The 15,821-nt window shown below is 47.2% G+C and overlaps 1 protein-coding gene across 4 annotated transcripts in view; it reads right to left on the bottom strand.

Moving 5' to 3' along the window:
- Tbc1d1 (TBC1 domain family member 1) overlaps positions 1 to 15,821 on the bottom strand; it is a 200,621-nt gene that overhangs the window by 2,113 nt on the left and 182,687 nt on the right. For all 4 annotated transcript variants that reach the window (XM_059275893.1, XM_059275894.1, XM_059275895.1 and 1 more), the window contains 2 exons: positions 12,266 to 12,435; positions 4,167 to 4,340 (listed from right to left, as the gene is read on the bottom strand). In XM_059275893.1, the coding sequence (XP_059131876.1) occupies positions 4,167 to 4,340; positions 12,266 to 12,435 (344 nt within the window). The remainder of the gene's footprint in view (positions 1 to 4,166; positions 4,341 to 12,265; positions 12,436 to 15,821) is intronic.

Raw genomic sequence — 15,821 nt, 5'->3', positions numbered from 1 at the left:
TATCTACGCGTACAAACTGAGTACAGACTGATTTCACATTCACAGATGGTCAAGTGGCTTCTATGTGACAGGCCACTTGTAGTAGGGACAACTCTCTAACCTCAAATCTGTTTTTCTTATTTTTCATGGAGTAGTAAGACATCATTACAGGAAACCAGGCATTTTCCATGAGACACAGAATGCCAGAAACAGCATTCTACTGAAAGGTTTCTCTGTACTGTTGCTCCTGACCACCATCAACCTTGGTAAAGGACAAGCCCCTGGTCTCTCTTGGGGGATAAAACATTGTCTTAGGTCACATCCTTAGCACCCAGCATGTACCAGGCCAGGGATGTGCTTCATCACCCCTAGCTCCGATCTCCAATCCACTAGGGCAGGCACCCCAGGGGTGGTAGGCTCTAGGGACCTGAGGGGCCCTCTGAGAGTACTGAAGCAGTTCCAACATTGCAGTTCATACTCCAGGCCTTTTTGGCCTGCTCCTCAGTGCCCAGCTTATTTACAGCACTCTGGACACTAAGGGGTAGCCTACCTTTTTAGTCCAGGCCAGCCCCTTTAGGTGTGTTCCCTTTATTTTAGCTAGGGAAATAGTACATCTATTTCCCCACTTCATTTTCAAAACTGGGAAAATTGTTTTTTGAACAAGACAACCCTCGTGCTAGACAGAAAACCTGTGACTCCGAGTCTAGCCCCTGTTGTAGCGCTAGAATCCTGAAAACCAAAGGGGAAAAAGGCTGGAAGGCACAGCTCATCGGGCTCAGGGATGGGGTGGGCATGCCTGGTGCGTGTCCTCAAGTGGTACCCTCTCATCTCTGGGCCTGGCCCGTCTCTGTTCTGAGGGCTATGTAGCTCAGGGAGTGCTACCCAGTGTGTATAGTCATTTCCCTGTGGCTCAGTAGTGAACCAACTTGCATGATGTTTACCAATGGCACAGATGGCAGGTCTCCTCAGGAGACTAGAGAAAGCACGTCTGGGTTCTCTCAAGATCTGGTCCCCGAAGCCCTTCAGCTGGGGGCTACTTGTAGCTGATTATTGGGAAATGCTCCCAGGCCTTTCTACTTGCCACCACCCAGCACACAAAATCATCTTACGAACTGCTGGTGAACGGCAGGCTCAAGAGTTTCAGCTCTCGTTTCTGGACAAATCTTTGAGTTTGAGTCAACCTATTTTTACTCTGTGTGTTTATTTTCAATGCATAAACTGTGTGCTAACCTATCAACATTCAAGTTTAACAGACAAAGAACATTTTAGAAATATCACAAGTACTTTATAAATAAAGCTGTAATAGCATTTCAAATTTTGGAAAAAAATATTATTTCTAGTCTGCTAATTTAGATGACATACATACATTAATCTAAATTTGGCATTTATAGATTGAGAATCTATTAACTGTCAAAAATAATTTCTGGTACTAGTCTATGATCACTATTCCTTTAATATATTTACACATACTTGAATAACTTGTGCCCCTTACAAAAGTTAAAAATATCTTTGAACTTCAAGTTCTGGCAGAATGCACGTACTTCATAGACACTAAACTTAACTTTTAAATGTTTATTTATGAAGAGAAAGAAATAGGGGAATATTGAAAAACTAGCACACGTTATTTGAAATTTACCTCATAGCAACAGTTACTACTGGTGTATGATCTTTCATATTCTTTTTTTTCATAGACCACACATACATCATACTTTTAAAGAATAGCACACCACACAGTCTGTTTAGTAATTTGTTTTTCTACTTAATGCATCACGAACATGGCTCAACACACTCAACAACAATGGATAAATGTTCTGTACTGTGAATTACAGCACAATCCAACAGAACTGTGAACAGCGTGCTGGTACCATTTTCTCTGCCATCCCTCTTCTGTGGAGACCCTTCTATGCTTGTATGCACCCTAAGGAATGCGGGGCTCATGTCACTCATCTGAGATTTTGTTCGACATTGCTTAAGGCTGCAGAAAAGACAGTACGTGCTCACAGTGAGGGAGGACAGTGTAATTTCCACTGTTGTCTTGGCAAGCTAAATTTTAGGAGCCATAATTGTTAATGTGTATTAAGTGTCCATGTTAACGGGTTTCACTGTAACATTTCCACACAAACATACACTGTGCTTTGGTCATGTCCACCTTCCCAACTATTCCTCTTCCCAACTACCCCATCTTCCTCTTTCTCCCCCCGGCCCCAGGTCATCTTTTTTAGTACTTCACTCCAGTGTTCTTTTCTCCACATGAGAACAAAGAGGCAACACTGTACATTGCTTGGCTTTTTGTGCCACATCAAATTTTTTAAATGTTTAAAAAAAATAGATAAATAGGACTTCAGTCTGTCCATCAATTATACGAACAGAACCAAGCTACAAACCAGGTAAATTTTGATACTCAAGGGGAAAAAAAAAAAAATGTACTTTGAGATCATATTGAAAACCTTCTTATATAAAAAGCACGAGATACATATGAGATAGATACATAACTTCTAGAGAGGACCATGGGAAAACAACCTCTAAACCAGCACAGGGCCCTAACTATACAACACCACAATCCCTCGCCTGCGTTTCTAAGAAGAGCAATGTCTGACTCAGCTTGGGCCTGGCTCGGCCCAGCCCAGCCCAGGCTCAGTAACCACAGTAGGCTGGCAAGACCCGCAACCCTGCAGCCGACTCTCCTAGAACCACTTGGTCCAGAAAGGAGGGAAATCCAGGAGACACCTGTGACCACGAGTCACCATGGATGCTTTCTCTTCAGTATGCACGTTTCTCTGCAGTGTCTACAACCCCCTCTCCTTAGACAGAAGCAGTGTCTAACTGCTTTCAAAACCCCAAAGACGAACATAAACATTAGCCTAAGAAACGAATCTAGTGCATACTTCCGCTTGTAAGCTGAACGCTTCAAAATGCAAGCGTGAGCTCACTGGGAGGTGCTCCCTTCCAGGGCCATGTCAGGGGTCCACTGCTGGCTTGCAGCCACTGGAATTGACCAAGTGCACAGTGTACCTTTGTGGGACTGAGCAGGCTCTTTGTCCCCTATGACTTCAGGTGACCGCTGAGACTTCCAGGGAAGAGTGTACATGGGCATACTTTCAGTAAGGACAGACTAAGCAGTTGGCTTAAGATGTGTCTGGAGGTTAGGATGGGTGAGGAAAACATTTGCTTTTGTGTCTATATACAGTAAGGATCTACTAGTCTCCTGCCGTAGAGCCGGCTGGGAGGAAGGTGGGCGTTTGAGGCAGGGTCTCTCAAATGCCCACCTTTCTTACATCATGGATAAACTCATGCCTGAGAGGTGGCAGCTTCCTATGGAGAAAAATCAGAACCGGATAAGGATGGAGAGTATATTCTATGGAGCCCAGAGACGCCATGAACAACCTATTTTAAAAACATCCCTCCTTATAATAACTTCTGAACACTTGGCACATTCTCTCATTTATACTATTAGCAAGGAGGACACAGGGTTACTTAGGGACACGGACTGACAGAGGAGCCGTGAGGTCTTTGCTCTGTTCCCATCACACTCATGAGGGACAGGCCTGGCGGCCATGTGCATGAGCCTCGCTGGGTCCTGCACGCCAAGGACCTCTGGACTGTGTCCTAAAGCTCATTCCCTCGCCTTTCTGCATGCACTATTTATACTGCAGCTCTTCTGTGTCCTCACCTGCATTTGCCCACTTAAGATGGAAGGTTCTAGAGGAGAGAACTGTGTCCCTCAATAAACAAATCTTTGCATTTGTACCAGACTTACAAATAACTATCGTAATGTTCTGGTTTACTCTGCCAGATAGACTTGTATGTCTCTCCCCCTTTAACATCTCTCCAAGGACCTAGCTTGTTCCACCCCAGGCAATGAAAGCCCAAGACTGTCTCATCACTACTCAAAGCACAATTGCTGGCATTCAGCATCCGGTCTGGTCTCTGGGCCGGTCTCCTGCAAAGCTAAGTGTAGAAAAGGCGCTCAGAAAGCTCCAGGACCGTCTGACCTTAGCACGGACAGTCTGTCTGCTCCATAATAAAAGGGCCAATTCTCCCGGGACACCTCTGATCGCAACTACAAACAGCGCAGGGTGGGAAAGGTCCTCCAGGCATGGGAAAGGCCAGGCTGCTGCTGCCTTTGGTGAGTTAATGAGCTACTACCCACGGAGGCTCGGGGAAGCGGCTCAGCAAACAGACTTTACCTGCAATTGTTCCAGGAGGTCAAGGTTCTGTTTGCGCAAGCTGCTGTTGGTTTTCTCCAATTTGTCCATTCTTTGGTTGTCACTGAGAGGAGAGGAATCAATAAGTTCTTCTTGGAGCACATGGTACTCAACCTCATAGGCCTGCAGCTGTTTGGCGATGTCCATCTCAAACACCTGTTAGACACAGAAAAGTCATCAGGCTCCGGAACCGAGACAAGCTTCCCACACGCACAGGGACCTGTATACACGCTCACGCCAATGGGCACCTATCATCCATCCATGCTCAGCATCGTGACTGGTAACACACATGGAAGACAAGGTAATTCAGCTCTGAGAAGGTCATGATTTTACGTAGGGAAGACAATAACACACATCTGGAAATAATTCCAAAGGATAAAGTAAGTATAGGTCCTGACACTCTTTTTCTAAAAGGCCAAAAAAAAAAAAAAAAAAAAAAAAAAGGTTTAAAAGACTTTCAAGGGGCCAGAGGGACAGCGCAGCAGTCCAAAGCGTTGGCTGCTCTTCTAGAGGACTCAGTCTGATTTTCAGCATCCACATGGCGGCTCGCAGCCATAACCCCATTTCAAGGGATCTGATGCCCTCTTCTGGCCTCCATAGGTGCCAGGTACTCAGGTGGCGCGCGCACGTGCGCGCGCGCACACACACACAGAGACAAAATACCCATACATATAAGTAAACAAACAAAACAAAAACCAAAAACCAACAATACTTTCAACATTTTAGTTTTTGAAAGTTGCATATTTTCTCTGCAAATTCTACTAAATACACTATCGGTTAAAATCATGTCCTGTGTGCACAGCCACCAAGTCCAAGTTCAGCTACGATCCAGCTGGGTTTTCCGAGTTGCAAGAACAATAAAGCCACGGAGCTGTTAGTGAGAAAGTCCTCTTGACACAGATCTGCAGAAACGAGCCAACCCCAATTGTCACCCACATGGATGAGTGAACACAAAACAATGCCTGAGCTGTCTCTTCCCACAACAGTAACAGTGGTTGGTGACAGAGCCACACATGCGACGCAACCCCGAAGTGCGGAAGTGACTCAAGGGGCAGTGTGTGCACTTGATGATGAGGAAGTGACAGGCTGCAGAGAGGCCAGAAGACAGACGTGGGGCTGCGCAGTGCCACCCCTGCTCTGTGGGGAAGGTAACCCTGCAGGTCAAAGCCACTCGGCACAGGAGCGTATTAGTTACTTTTCTTGTTGCTGTGACAAAATGCCCAACCAAAGTAACGAAGAACGGAAGGTTATTTTGGCTTTGCTCGAGAATGCTGCGTCCACCACGGCGGAGCATGATGGGGCTGGTCAGAGTGCACCCCCGGTCAGGAAGCAGAGAGAGATGGATGCTCAGCTCACTACCTCCTTCTCGTCAGCTTGGACCCCAGCTCCTGGGATGGTGCTGCCCACATTTAGGCTAAGTCTTCTCCCCTTAATTAAACTAATCTGGACACTCTGTCAGGCAAGTCCTGAGGTTTGTCCCCTAGGTAATTCTCTTATTAAGCTGACAGGTAGTAGTAACTCTCACAGCCCTCAAGGTAGATCAGGCAGCTACAACCTTCTAGAACAAGAGTGTTTGTCTAGAACACTCTTCAGCAGGTGAGGTCAAGGCTTTTGAAGGTTGGAAGCGACTCTACTGCATTTCCTAATTAATGAAACAACACCCCTCAAAGCCTTGGAAAGCCAGCTTTCCCTGAGGGTCCCCTACAAGCACTGAGGCTGTCTTCCAAAGCCCTGTCACTTTCTCCCCATGCCCAACTGTCTTATTTTTCTCTTTGAGATGAAAATTTCAGCTTCCTAGTTTTCAGGTTAACTCAGTGATTAATACTAAATAGATTCAAAAGTCATTCTTAGTGACTAAGTCACATGCTATCTGTATCTACCTGATTTCCCTTTTGTCCCCAAGAGTTACTGTAAATTCAGTGGAGACTACCATCCCATTTCACATCCCTGGTGACCGGCCCAGGCTATGACTGGCAACTCTCTGAATGACTCTAACAACTCACACAACCTCTCCTGGCCTCGGTTCCTGACCTCTTACATGGGGCAGTAGCACGGACTTCCCAGCACTGAGCTGAGAACCAAGAGACAGTTCACAGAAGTTCCCAGCGTATGCCTACAAAGCTTTCACTATAGCTGGTGTCTGTTTTCACACTTGTCAGAAACCTTCAGATTTGAACCTCACGTCTCAGCAGAACTCCAATGGACGTGCATCGTGGGGCTTCTGAGCAGGGTGAGCAGGACAAGAGCCACCGTGAAACCAGAGCCGGCCACGGCACTCGTGTGTAACTACTAATCAGGCATGAGCACCACACGAGCCACTTTTAGAGTTCATTTCCTGTCCTGGAAACCTTAGCAACAAAGCCTTTTCTACAGACCAATGATGTGTTAAGGTTAAGGCTGACTACAGGCTCTGTAGCCTTCTGGGTCTCCATCAATTCCTAATAAACATCCCGGGTCCTCACCGTGTGGGTTTCACTGCAACAGCATCCGGCCGGTCAGAACATAGTCCATGACTGCAGTTGTATTCCAGGAACGGTCCCAAACCACGGCAACCTGTCTGGGGGTGCGAGAGCCCTGCTCCCTGAGTAGCATGTACGACTCTTGGGCCAATGCCTTGGGCAAGGGGTTGAGGAATAAAGGGATGGCAGGAAGGGCCTTTTATTCTTACATACCTAGAGAGCACAAGAGGCCAACTGATGGTGCCAGTTCTTAGCAAAAAAGGAAAAAACAAAAGCAGGAAGGCCCAAGGTTAAGGCCTGACTCCTACTGGAATCTCAGAGAAGCCCAATCAATGAGCTGAAAAGAGGAATATACATTGTGATCAACTGGAAAAATCAACATGCATTGGTGGGGGGGGGACTCACTTCTTGGACAAACATAGCTCCTCCCCACCGAGCCCTCTATAACCCATTCCCTGAGCATGCTCACTCCACGAAGCTGCAAGGACCAGCCCTGGTCTTCTTTCTTCTGGGTATTCTCGGATGTCACTTGATCTTTGAACACCAGGGACCTCGTGCCCTCCACTACCCTGCCTGTCTCTCGGTTTCTTCAAGGTTTTCAGGAAAGCTCCTGAATTTTAGTGCTGAAAAGAGCGTTCTCTTCTGTTTGTCAAAGCAGGAGTTATTCATTTCCTTATGTTCGGTGTTTTGTCAGAAAGTTACCAAAGCACTAAAGCTACAATGTAGGAAGCAGGAAAGTAAAAGTTACCAGTACAGCTTCCATCAGCTGTACTGTCTTTCGTTTTTACCATCACAAGCACATTTTTTCTAATCGTAAACAGAACTAACATCAAATATTCCATCCCAGGCACTTTTTTCACTTAATTTTATGTTCTAAGGGCTTTCTCATGTGGTGCCATGTTCCCCATAACCACCAAAATAAATGGCTTCATGGTTCTTTACTAACTCAGCATACCACAAACATATCAGCCCATTTAGTAAATGCTGGGCATCTTGATACTTCCAGTTTTTTGTTATTACAAATGACAACTCTAAGAAAATTTCCTTCTACACAGGGCCTTCCTGGTGTTCTGGACCAGTTCCTAAGGATGCATTATAATAGTTGGGGTTACGGCACCAGAAGGGTCTGAATGTTTTACTGGCATGTGATGCCTATTGCCAAACCACTTCCCATGCAGGAACAATCAAGGTAGAGTGCCACCAGCATGTACTCACGTGCCAGATGCTGCCTGCCCTTGGCACTGCATACTGGTATCAGAGTCAGTTTGTTAATCTGGCAGGCAAGGCATTGTACGCTCTGCAGAAATTTAAATTACGCATGAAGCTAAATATTTCCCCAGACACGTGTCTGCTGGATGGCTCTCCTTGTGTGTTTATGTTCTTGGCCCATTTGCTACTCAAGTCTTGGTGTTTCTCTTTGCGGTCTCTCAACATGGTGTAACGCAGGCCCTGACTGGTGGCTTGCAGAAGCAGTGACATACTTCTGACGTTCCTACCTTCTAGACCCTTCCCCAATCTGTCGGTCTCAGTGGCTATCAGGGCAGGACAGTGGAGCAGGTGCCTGGGTGTCTGCAACACGGGGACATACTGCCTACAGCCGATTTAAAAACGGTAATAAAGCTAACTAAAAGTCAATCTGATTGTGATTATCACAACGTGTGGCAGTGGCGAGACACTTGTCCCCGAGGCACTCCACCCTCTTGGTGAGGCACTACGGACTGTCCTTTTACAAACGACTCATTTCGACCAGTGTAGTGGTTCACGCACGGGCACAGGGGCCACCCTGCTGCAGTACCTTCTCTGAACACAGGGACTTTGTCAAGACTGGACTCTGCCCCAAGAGGTCAGGGACAACGGGGAACTTCCTTAATAACGCTGCTCACGGCACAGCTTCCAAGCAGTCTTGTGGATCTCGTAAACCTGTGGATTCCTGAGTCAGCAGGGCTGGGGACAGTGCTGGTCTGGGACAGCGGTGCAAAGACTAAGCCAGGCTGCAGGCCTGCCTCTCAAAGCAGCCCTCTGACGTGTCCCGCTGTGAACTGAATCAAGGCTTCAGAGTCAAGAGCACTCACTGGAGTATGACTGTCACTCTGGCCCCGTAACACTCTTTAGGACTGGTAATTCCCAGAGGGCCCCTTTCTGGGTCAGAAGATGCTTATGGCCCACTGCATCGTCAACTGTGGAGAGCACAAGGCCACACTGAGGAAGGCGAGCGGCTCCGGAGACCCTAGCTCGTCTGTCCCGGACAATCAACCTTGGAGATGCCTCTGATGCTGCTCCCAGCACCGTCCCAACTAAGCCAGGGCTCTGGAACCCTGTACCCAGACACTCATCCAGGAGCCTGCTGGGTCCCAGCTGCTCGAGTAGTCCACAAAGGGCATGTAATGAAACAGGGTTAAACTGTCAGAGAGGGTATCCCGCCCTCCCACCACGCCTGTCCATACACAGGCTACATGCTCTGTCATATCCAATAACTGCGTCCGTCACTTCCACCGCGAGGACTTCCCAGGTTTGAAGCTGGGAGTTCCTCGGGCCACTGAGTGATCTGCTGTACACCTCAGACTTGCTCTTCAGTCTCTGTTCAAGACTTACATTCCCCTCTCGAGGGGAAGGGGCGGCAGGCCTGAGTTCTCAGAGGTCAGGTTCCATGCTGAAACACGAGCAGCAGGAGGACAGGAAGCTAGCTGCCTGCACTCTTACCCACATTCTATCACGACTATTCCTGGAATGAAAACTGGGTTCCAGATGTCCATTTCACCCAGCCCACACCCTCACTACCTCAGTACAACGCTGACCACCTCTGGCACTGGAATTAACTACTCTGTTCTCTTCTCCCGTGCCTCTGGCATGTGGCTCAGCCAACTACAGCCTGCCTTTCTAATGATCTATTGCAACATGGCTACGTCATCCCTTTACCTGCTGCAAAGGCAGAGCTGGGTAAATGCAGCAGAGGCCTTCCGAGCCTCTTAAAAGCTGAAAATCGGAAACAACTCTTATCTAACCTCCACACAAAGTGCTGGCCATCCAGAATCATCTCATTCTTCTAGGCCCAGATGGACGAAACTATGTGAGCTCCAACACTCAATATCAGCACCCCGAGGTCTCCCCCACTTAAGGCCTTGTCATTGCATATGGGGTGCTGTGCCTGCCTAATCTCATTGAAAATGGAAACTGGAATGCCATGACCTAGATCTGCTAAGGAGTCTGGGTAAGTACTGCATGTTAAGTTCAGAGCAGCTGCCCGAACCAACTCAGGTACATAGATCAGACTGTTGTCTTTCTGTGTGGAGAATCCTAAGCTTCTAATACTGAAAGGGTACCTGATGTGTAAGGGAGTGTTTGGTGCTCCCAGGGAGTACAGTTCCTCACAGAAAGGGGGGGGGGGCAAACAAACAAACATTATTTCCCCTTTCCCCGAGGCTGTATACTCAGGAGGTGGACCAATGACCTGCCTTGGGACAAGGCTAAAAGTCAGCACTCACAGGACACAGATTCAATCTAGACAGCCAAGACTCTGGGTTTACCTCAGAGGCTGTGAGACATTAAGTATATCCAACAAAAACTGTAAGAGGAGAGTAAATTAGTGCAAACATCAAAAATGAAGATAATCGAGACTTTATCCTGTATTAAGATGTGGTGTGGGCAGCTGCTAAAGCACTCTGAGGTGAGACGCATCCCAAACCTCACCTCTCCCCTCGGCAGCCAGTGGAGTGAGGGTAGGCCAGCTAATTAGCTGCTCTCTGTCCTCAGGAATGTGGTCCTGACTGCATGAGGTCATGTGTAGATTCAGATTCCTTAGCACCTGGCAGAAAAGACGACTCAGCCAGCCACAGCGATCCACACTGAGCGACCATGCCAGGCAGGTGAGAACTGGAGCCGTCCAGTTAGCCAGAGGTAAGTCAGTGCACAGCGGACAAGAACTCCTCACCATCATTGGCATGTGCAGTGTGCAGAGACGCAAGGTCACGAGCGACAGGAAGCCCTCTCCCTGGCCAGATCTGTACCTATTTCAGAACTTAACCCCTGAGGTAGAAGAAGAGTGGGTGAGAATCGCAGAGACCGCATCTGGCTGCGACTCACTGGACTGTGCTCAGCTATCTAACAAACGATCAGAAATCCTTACGTAAGTGTTTACTTAAAAAAAAAAAAAAAACTTTATTTCACCATCTGTGTTTAAGTGACTTTCTAGATTTTTATCTACAGAACATGTTCTAAGCTTAGGAGAGCCGACTGCTGACTCTGCAGTGTGATCAATGATGAAACCCCTTCTGGTACATTGTGTGTGATGCTTTCTTTTGCTTGTTAATGCGACTGGATTGAGAGATGCTGGGTGATTAGTAGAGCCAGGCTCTGGGTGTGTCTGTGCAGGTATTTCTGGAGATGACTGGTGTGTGGCAGAACAACCCAGGGAGGAAGTCCGATGTGAGCAGGACCATCCAAGAGGCCGGGTCCGTCAAGAGGAGGAAGCCTTTAAGCCTAGCAGCTGTCATGACGTCATGATGCCTGGTCTACATAAGTGAACTCCAAGGCAGCCAGGGCTACACAGTGAGACCCTATCAAAGAGGGGTCGGGGTAGGGTGTGGGGGAGAAGAAGCCGGCAAGCAAGCCAAGTTCCACTGCTCCTGGGCAAGTGTGGCTACTGCTGGTGCCGCCACTACAGACACCAGACTCTAGCTCCTTCCGCCTTCAACCCACAATTCTCCAGGAGGATTGCAGACCTTCTGCTGTGACCAGGACTGCATCATTGCTTTCCCAGAGACTTCTGGCTCTGGGAACTGAAGAGCTAGTAGATTCTCTGGCTCAAAGGTACGAAGATGGCAATTAAACCATCTAGGCTCCAATCATGTAAGGGAATGTAATAGCCCCCTCCTAATTATGACATAGTCTGTTGGTTCTGTTCCTGTAGAGAAGTCTCATCAATACACTCAGCCACACAGACTCTGGACACTTCTAGTAGTGACCCTCGCAACCCTAAGTATCTCAATCCTTCCTCATCAGCAGTCATTACTGGAAAAGTCTCTGTTCTATAGAACGGATATTGGCTTCTGCACCTAGCCCAAACCATTCATGATCTGCTCTAGTTGTAATTCTCAGCTAATTCTACTAAAATGTTCACCATTTCAGAGTAATGGTTCTCTTGCATATGGAAGCTTGAGATGCCAAACTTTCCAACAGTAACAACAGAAGAGCAAAAGAATGACATAGAGCAGATTCATGAAATCAACCTCCTATTGATTACAGGAAAAGTCATTTTCTGAACATTTCAATTAGTGCCACTGAGAGGAAAAATCAAAGCATTCATTTTCACAAATCTGGTACCTTACAGATGTATGCATTTCAGAAGGACAAACGGCAAGGAGGGAAGCCTCTTACATGTCATAAACTACTGATAACTTGTCCTCGTTAGCACACTTGGCTTCCCGCTGCCTTTTGCCATTAACACACACAACATACACACCCAGTCATACGTTTCGTCTTTTGATGTACATCTGTGATGTGCCCACCACATGCCAGACACTGGGCAAGATGCTTACCTGGAACACAAAGTGGTCAAAACCAGCTCCTCTCAGAAAGCGGCACCCAGACCGGCACAGGCATTTGGAAGGCCTGAGCCATCCTTACCTGATTGATGGTCTTCTCCATCTGCACTAAGCCCAGGTTAGGGAGTGTGTTCTTTATGAAGTCCACTATGGTTTCCAGATTCTCGTGCTGCAGAATCAAGGGCTTATGGCTTCCCAGAAGACTTAAAGCCACTTTAAATATGACCTCTGATCCCTGAAGAAAGATCATATCTAAGGAGACACAGAAAGGCAGAGTTAAGTCCTGGCCAGCTCCTGATGAAATAACATTCTCTTTTTCTCTTCCTCACACCACAGAGTAGAAGGGTAGAAAATTTAAGTCCAAGTTACAAATTTTGTTTACTTTTAAAAAGAGACATTTCAGACAGAGTTGTCAAGACAATAACCGCAAATGATAATAATTAAAAACAACAGATAAATACATAACTTAAGTTTTGTCACAGGTTCAGATAAAAATTTTTCTACTCTGAAAAAACAAATTCAAAAGAACATCAAAAGTTGAGAAAAGTTTTATTTGTTTATGATTTTTTTCCATGAATGCTCTAGATTTTAAAGGAGTTGCCAAAAGATATTTAAAAATACAGGTTTTATTTATTTGTATGTGTGTGTGTGCACACACGTGTGGAGTGTGCACATCTATACACCCACGTGCACTCATAGAGGGCAGAAAAGGGTATCACGTGTCCTCTACTCCCTACGTATTCCTTTGAGGAAGGGTCTCTTGCCGAACCCAAGGCTCATGTCCTCCTGTCTAGGCTGGCAGCCAGCATGAAGGATCCTCCTGTCTCGGTCCCACTCAGGGCTAGGGTTACAAGCATGTATGGGATACCCAGCTAGTTACTCTGGGCCTCATGACTATGTAACAAGAGCTCGTGACCACTGAGCCATCTCTCCAGCCACTAAAAGATGTTTTCAATTAGCAAAGCCAAAAGACTCTTGAAGACAAGAAATTATATTTGAAATAAAAAGATGGATTCAAAAGATGCTTCAAGCTTTTAACAGGCCTACACAATTTCAAAAGCACACTGAACTTCATCCTAATAACGGAGCCAAGGGCCATTCTTCTGTCTGAGGAGTTTCATGTTGGGTGAGGCTAACTCTCCGCTCTTGTTGTGTTTCCTCACGATGGCTGGCAAACCACAGCAATTCCTATACTGAATTTATACAGTAGGACGAGGCCGGCAAGCAGAAAAGACCACAGGCTGAGCCGCTGTCCCCAAGGTCTCCCCTTCTCTCCAGGAACTGGAGCCAGTACAGAATGAGAACCAGTGTCCTGGGGCTAAAACACAGACAGGACACTGGTGACTGGGTGACTCGACTCAGGCAAGTGTGACCTAGTGACTGGAATAAAGTTTAAAAAAAAAAAAAAAAAAGACAAAAGAAGTGTAAATACACTCAACTGGGCCAACCAATCTCAGTCTCTCCTTCTCTGATACCCCACCCACCCCTGGCTGTGACATGGGGGAAACAGTGAAGAAATGTCCAACCACAGAAATCGAGGCAAACCAAAGCACCCCAGAGAAGAGTCCCCGAGATGCCTCTCCATGTGGGTCAGAATGACAGCACGTGAAAGCTGCTCACAAACTGGAACACCAGGGCTGGACACTGCTGCACAGGTGGGAAACTGAGGCACAGGAGGAAGATGACTGGTCTGTAGGCCTACTCAGCAGGCTAGCTCTCAAGAGGCCTTGGGACATTTATCAAGTCATTGGCCGTGTGCATGGAGTTGGTGGCAACTGGGATGGCCTGTGCTGGGAAACCAAGGCACCACACCTGCTCAGGGCCCAGGGTGGCCAACAATGAATGGGTTGACCTGCTTCCTTCTTGGGGCTGGTTGGTGAGACTCAGACACTAACTTCAAGATCTGAGTGGCTTAGAGGACGGATGTCCACACCAAGGCAAGGTCAGTGGAGAGTCCTGTGGCACACCCACACGTAAGTCTCACCACTGCAGAAAATGAGAAGATGGACAATTAGCGCTACAAGATTTATTTTTATTTATGTGTGCGTGCGCGTGCACATGCGCACATGAGTGCCAGAAGAGGGCGTCAGATCCGCTGCAGCCGAGCTACAGGTGTCTGTAAACTGCCTGACGTGGGTGCTGGGAACTGAACTCGGGTCCTCTGAAGAGCAGGAAGTTCTCTTCACTGCTAAGCCCTCTCTCCAGCTCTTACAGGATGAATTTTGAACAGAAAAGTTTTGTAAAACCAAACAAAATGATAAAGTTCTCTGTACTCTGAAAAACTTTAAACCTGATTTTTAAGACTATAAAAAAATGTTATCTACAATCCAGACCTACTATTTCTGTTTTGTTCATTTTCCCATCCTCACACATCTGCATTCGGGAATTAAAAACAGCAGCAACTGTCCTTGGAAAGCCCCTGCAGGCAAGCTGGCCACTGTGTGGGTGGGGAGGTCTCTCGGTGGCCGAGCTCTGGCCCAGCTGCCCATTTCACTCTTCCCTTTCTTCTCTGCGTTTTCAAGGCATTCAGAAAGAGGCAGGAAATAGAGGGCACCCTAAGTTCAGCTCATCCCACCACGCTGCAGATTATTTGCTGAGAGCAAAACAAATAACTACTTTCTCTTGGAAGACATTTCCACAGCCCTGGCCCTGGGCTCCATCACACCTGGGACCTCTATTTACAACCCCATGATCTGCAAGTGCAATTTCCCTTGGTGACCTCACTCAAAATCTCTCTTCCAGCCACATGACTCTGTCCAGGGCAACCCCACCCTCCCCTTAACTTTCTCCTAGGAGGCTGCAATCCTGTGGTCATGCAGCCTTTGCCTTTCTATCACAAACGTGACAAGCACTGTTCAGGCAGATTTTACAAAAACACACAGTTGCTACTATGTTATACTGCTTGTGGAGCCGACGGTCCCTGCCATAGGACAACTCTCATTTCTTACTCTATTTTCACCCTAAGGCTTCTGTGCCTCGAGTCAAGCCCTCAGCTCTATGCTCTCCACTTTATCTCCTCAGCAGGACATTCTAGAGGAAACAGGAGCCCAACTCTGCAGCTGCTACCTCCAGCAGGCAAATGTCATAAGGTAAAGAGAGCAAACATTTTTCTTTCTGGTTTTTTTTTTTTTTTTTTTAAGATTTATTTTACCGCCGGGCGGTGGTGGCGCACGCCTTTAATCCCAGCACTCGGGAGGCAGAGCCAGGCGGATCTCTGTGAGTTCGAGGCCAGCCTGGGCTACCAAGTGAGTTCCAGGAAAAAGGCGCAAAGCTACACAAAGAAACCCTGTCTCAAAAAACCAAAAAAAAAAAAAAAAAAAGATTTATTTTACCTTATATATGTGTGCATGTGTGTAGGTGTGTGCCTGTGTGTAGGTGTGTGCCTGTGTGTGGGTGTGTGCCTGTGTGTGGGTGTGTGCCTGTGTGTGGATATGTGCCTGTGTGTGGGTGTGTGCCTGTGTGTAGGTGTGTGCCTGTGTGTGGATATGTGCCTGTGTGTGGATATGTGCCTGTGTGTGGATATGTGCCTGTGTGTGGGTGTGTGCCTGTGTGTAGGTGTGTGCCTGTGTGTGGGTGTGTGCATGTGTGTGGGTATGTGCCTGTGTGTGGATATGTGCCTGTGTGTAGGTGTATGCCTG

The sequence above is a fragment of the Peromyscus eremicus genome, chromosome 10 (genome assembly GCF_949786415.1).
Source record: "Peromyscus eremicus chromosome 10, PerEre_H2_v1, whole genome shotgun sequence".
In the NCBI taxonomy this organism is placed as follows: domain Eukaryota; kingdom Metazoa; phylum Chordata; class Mammalia; order Rodentia; family Cricetidae; genus Peromyscus; species Peromyscus eremicus.
Note: the sequence above shows the minus strand (reverse complement) of the source record. Positions and strands in the feature narration are given on the sequence as shown.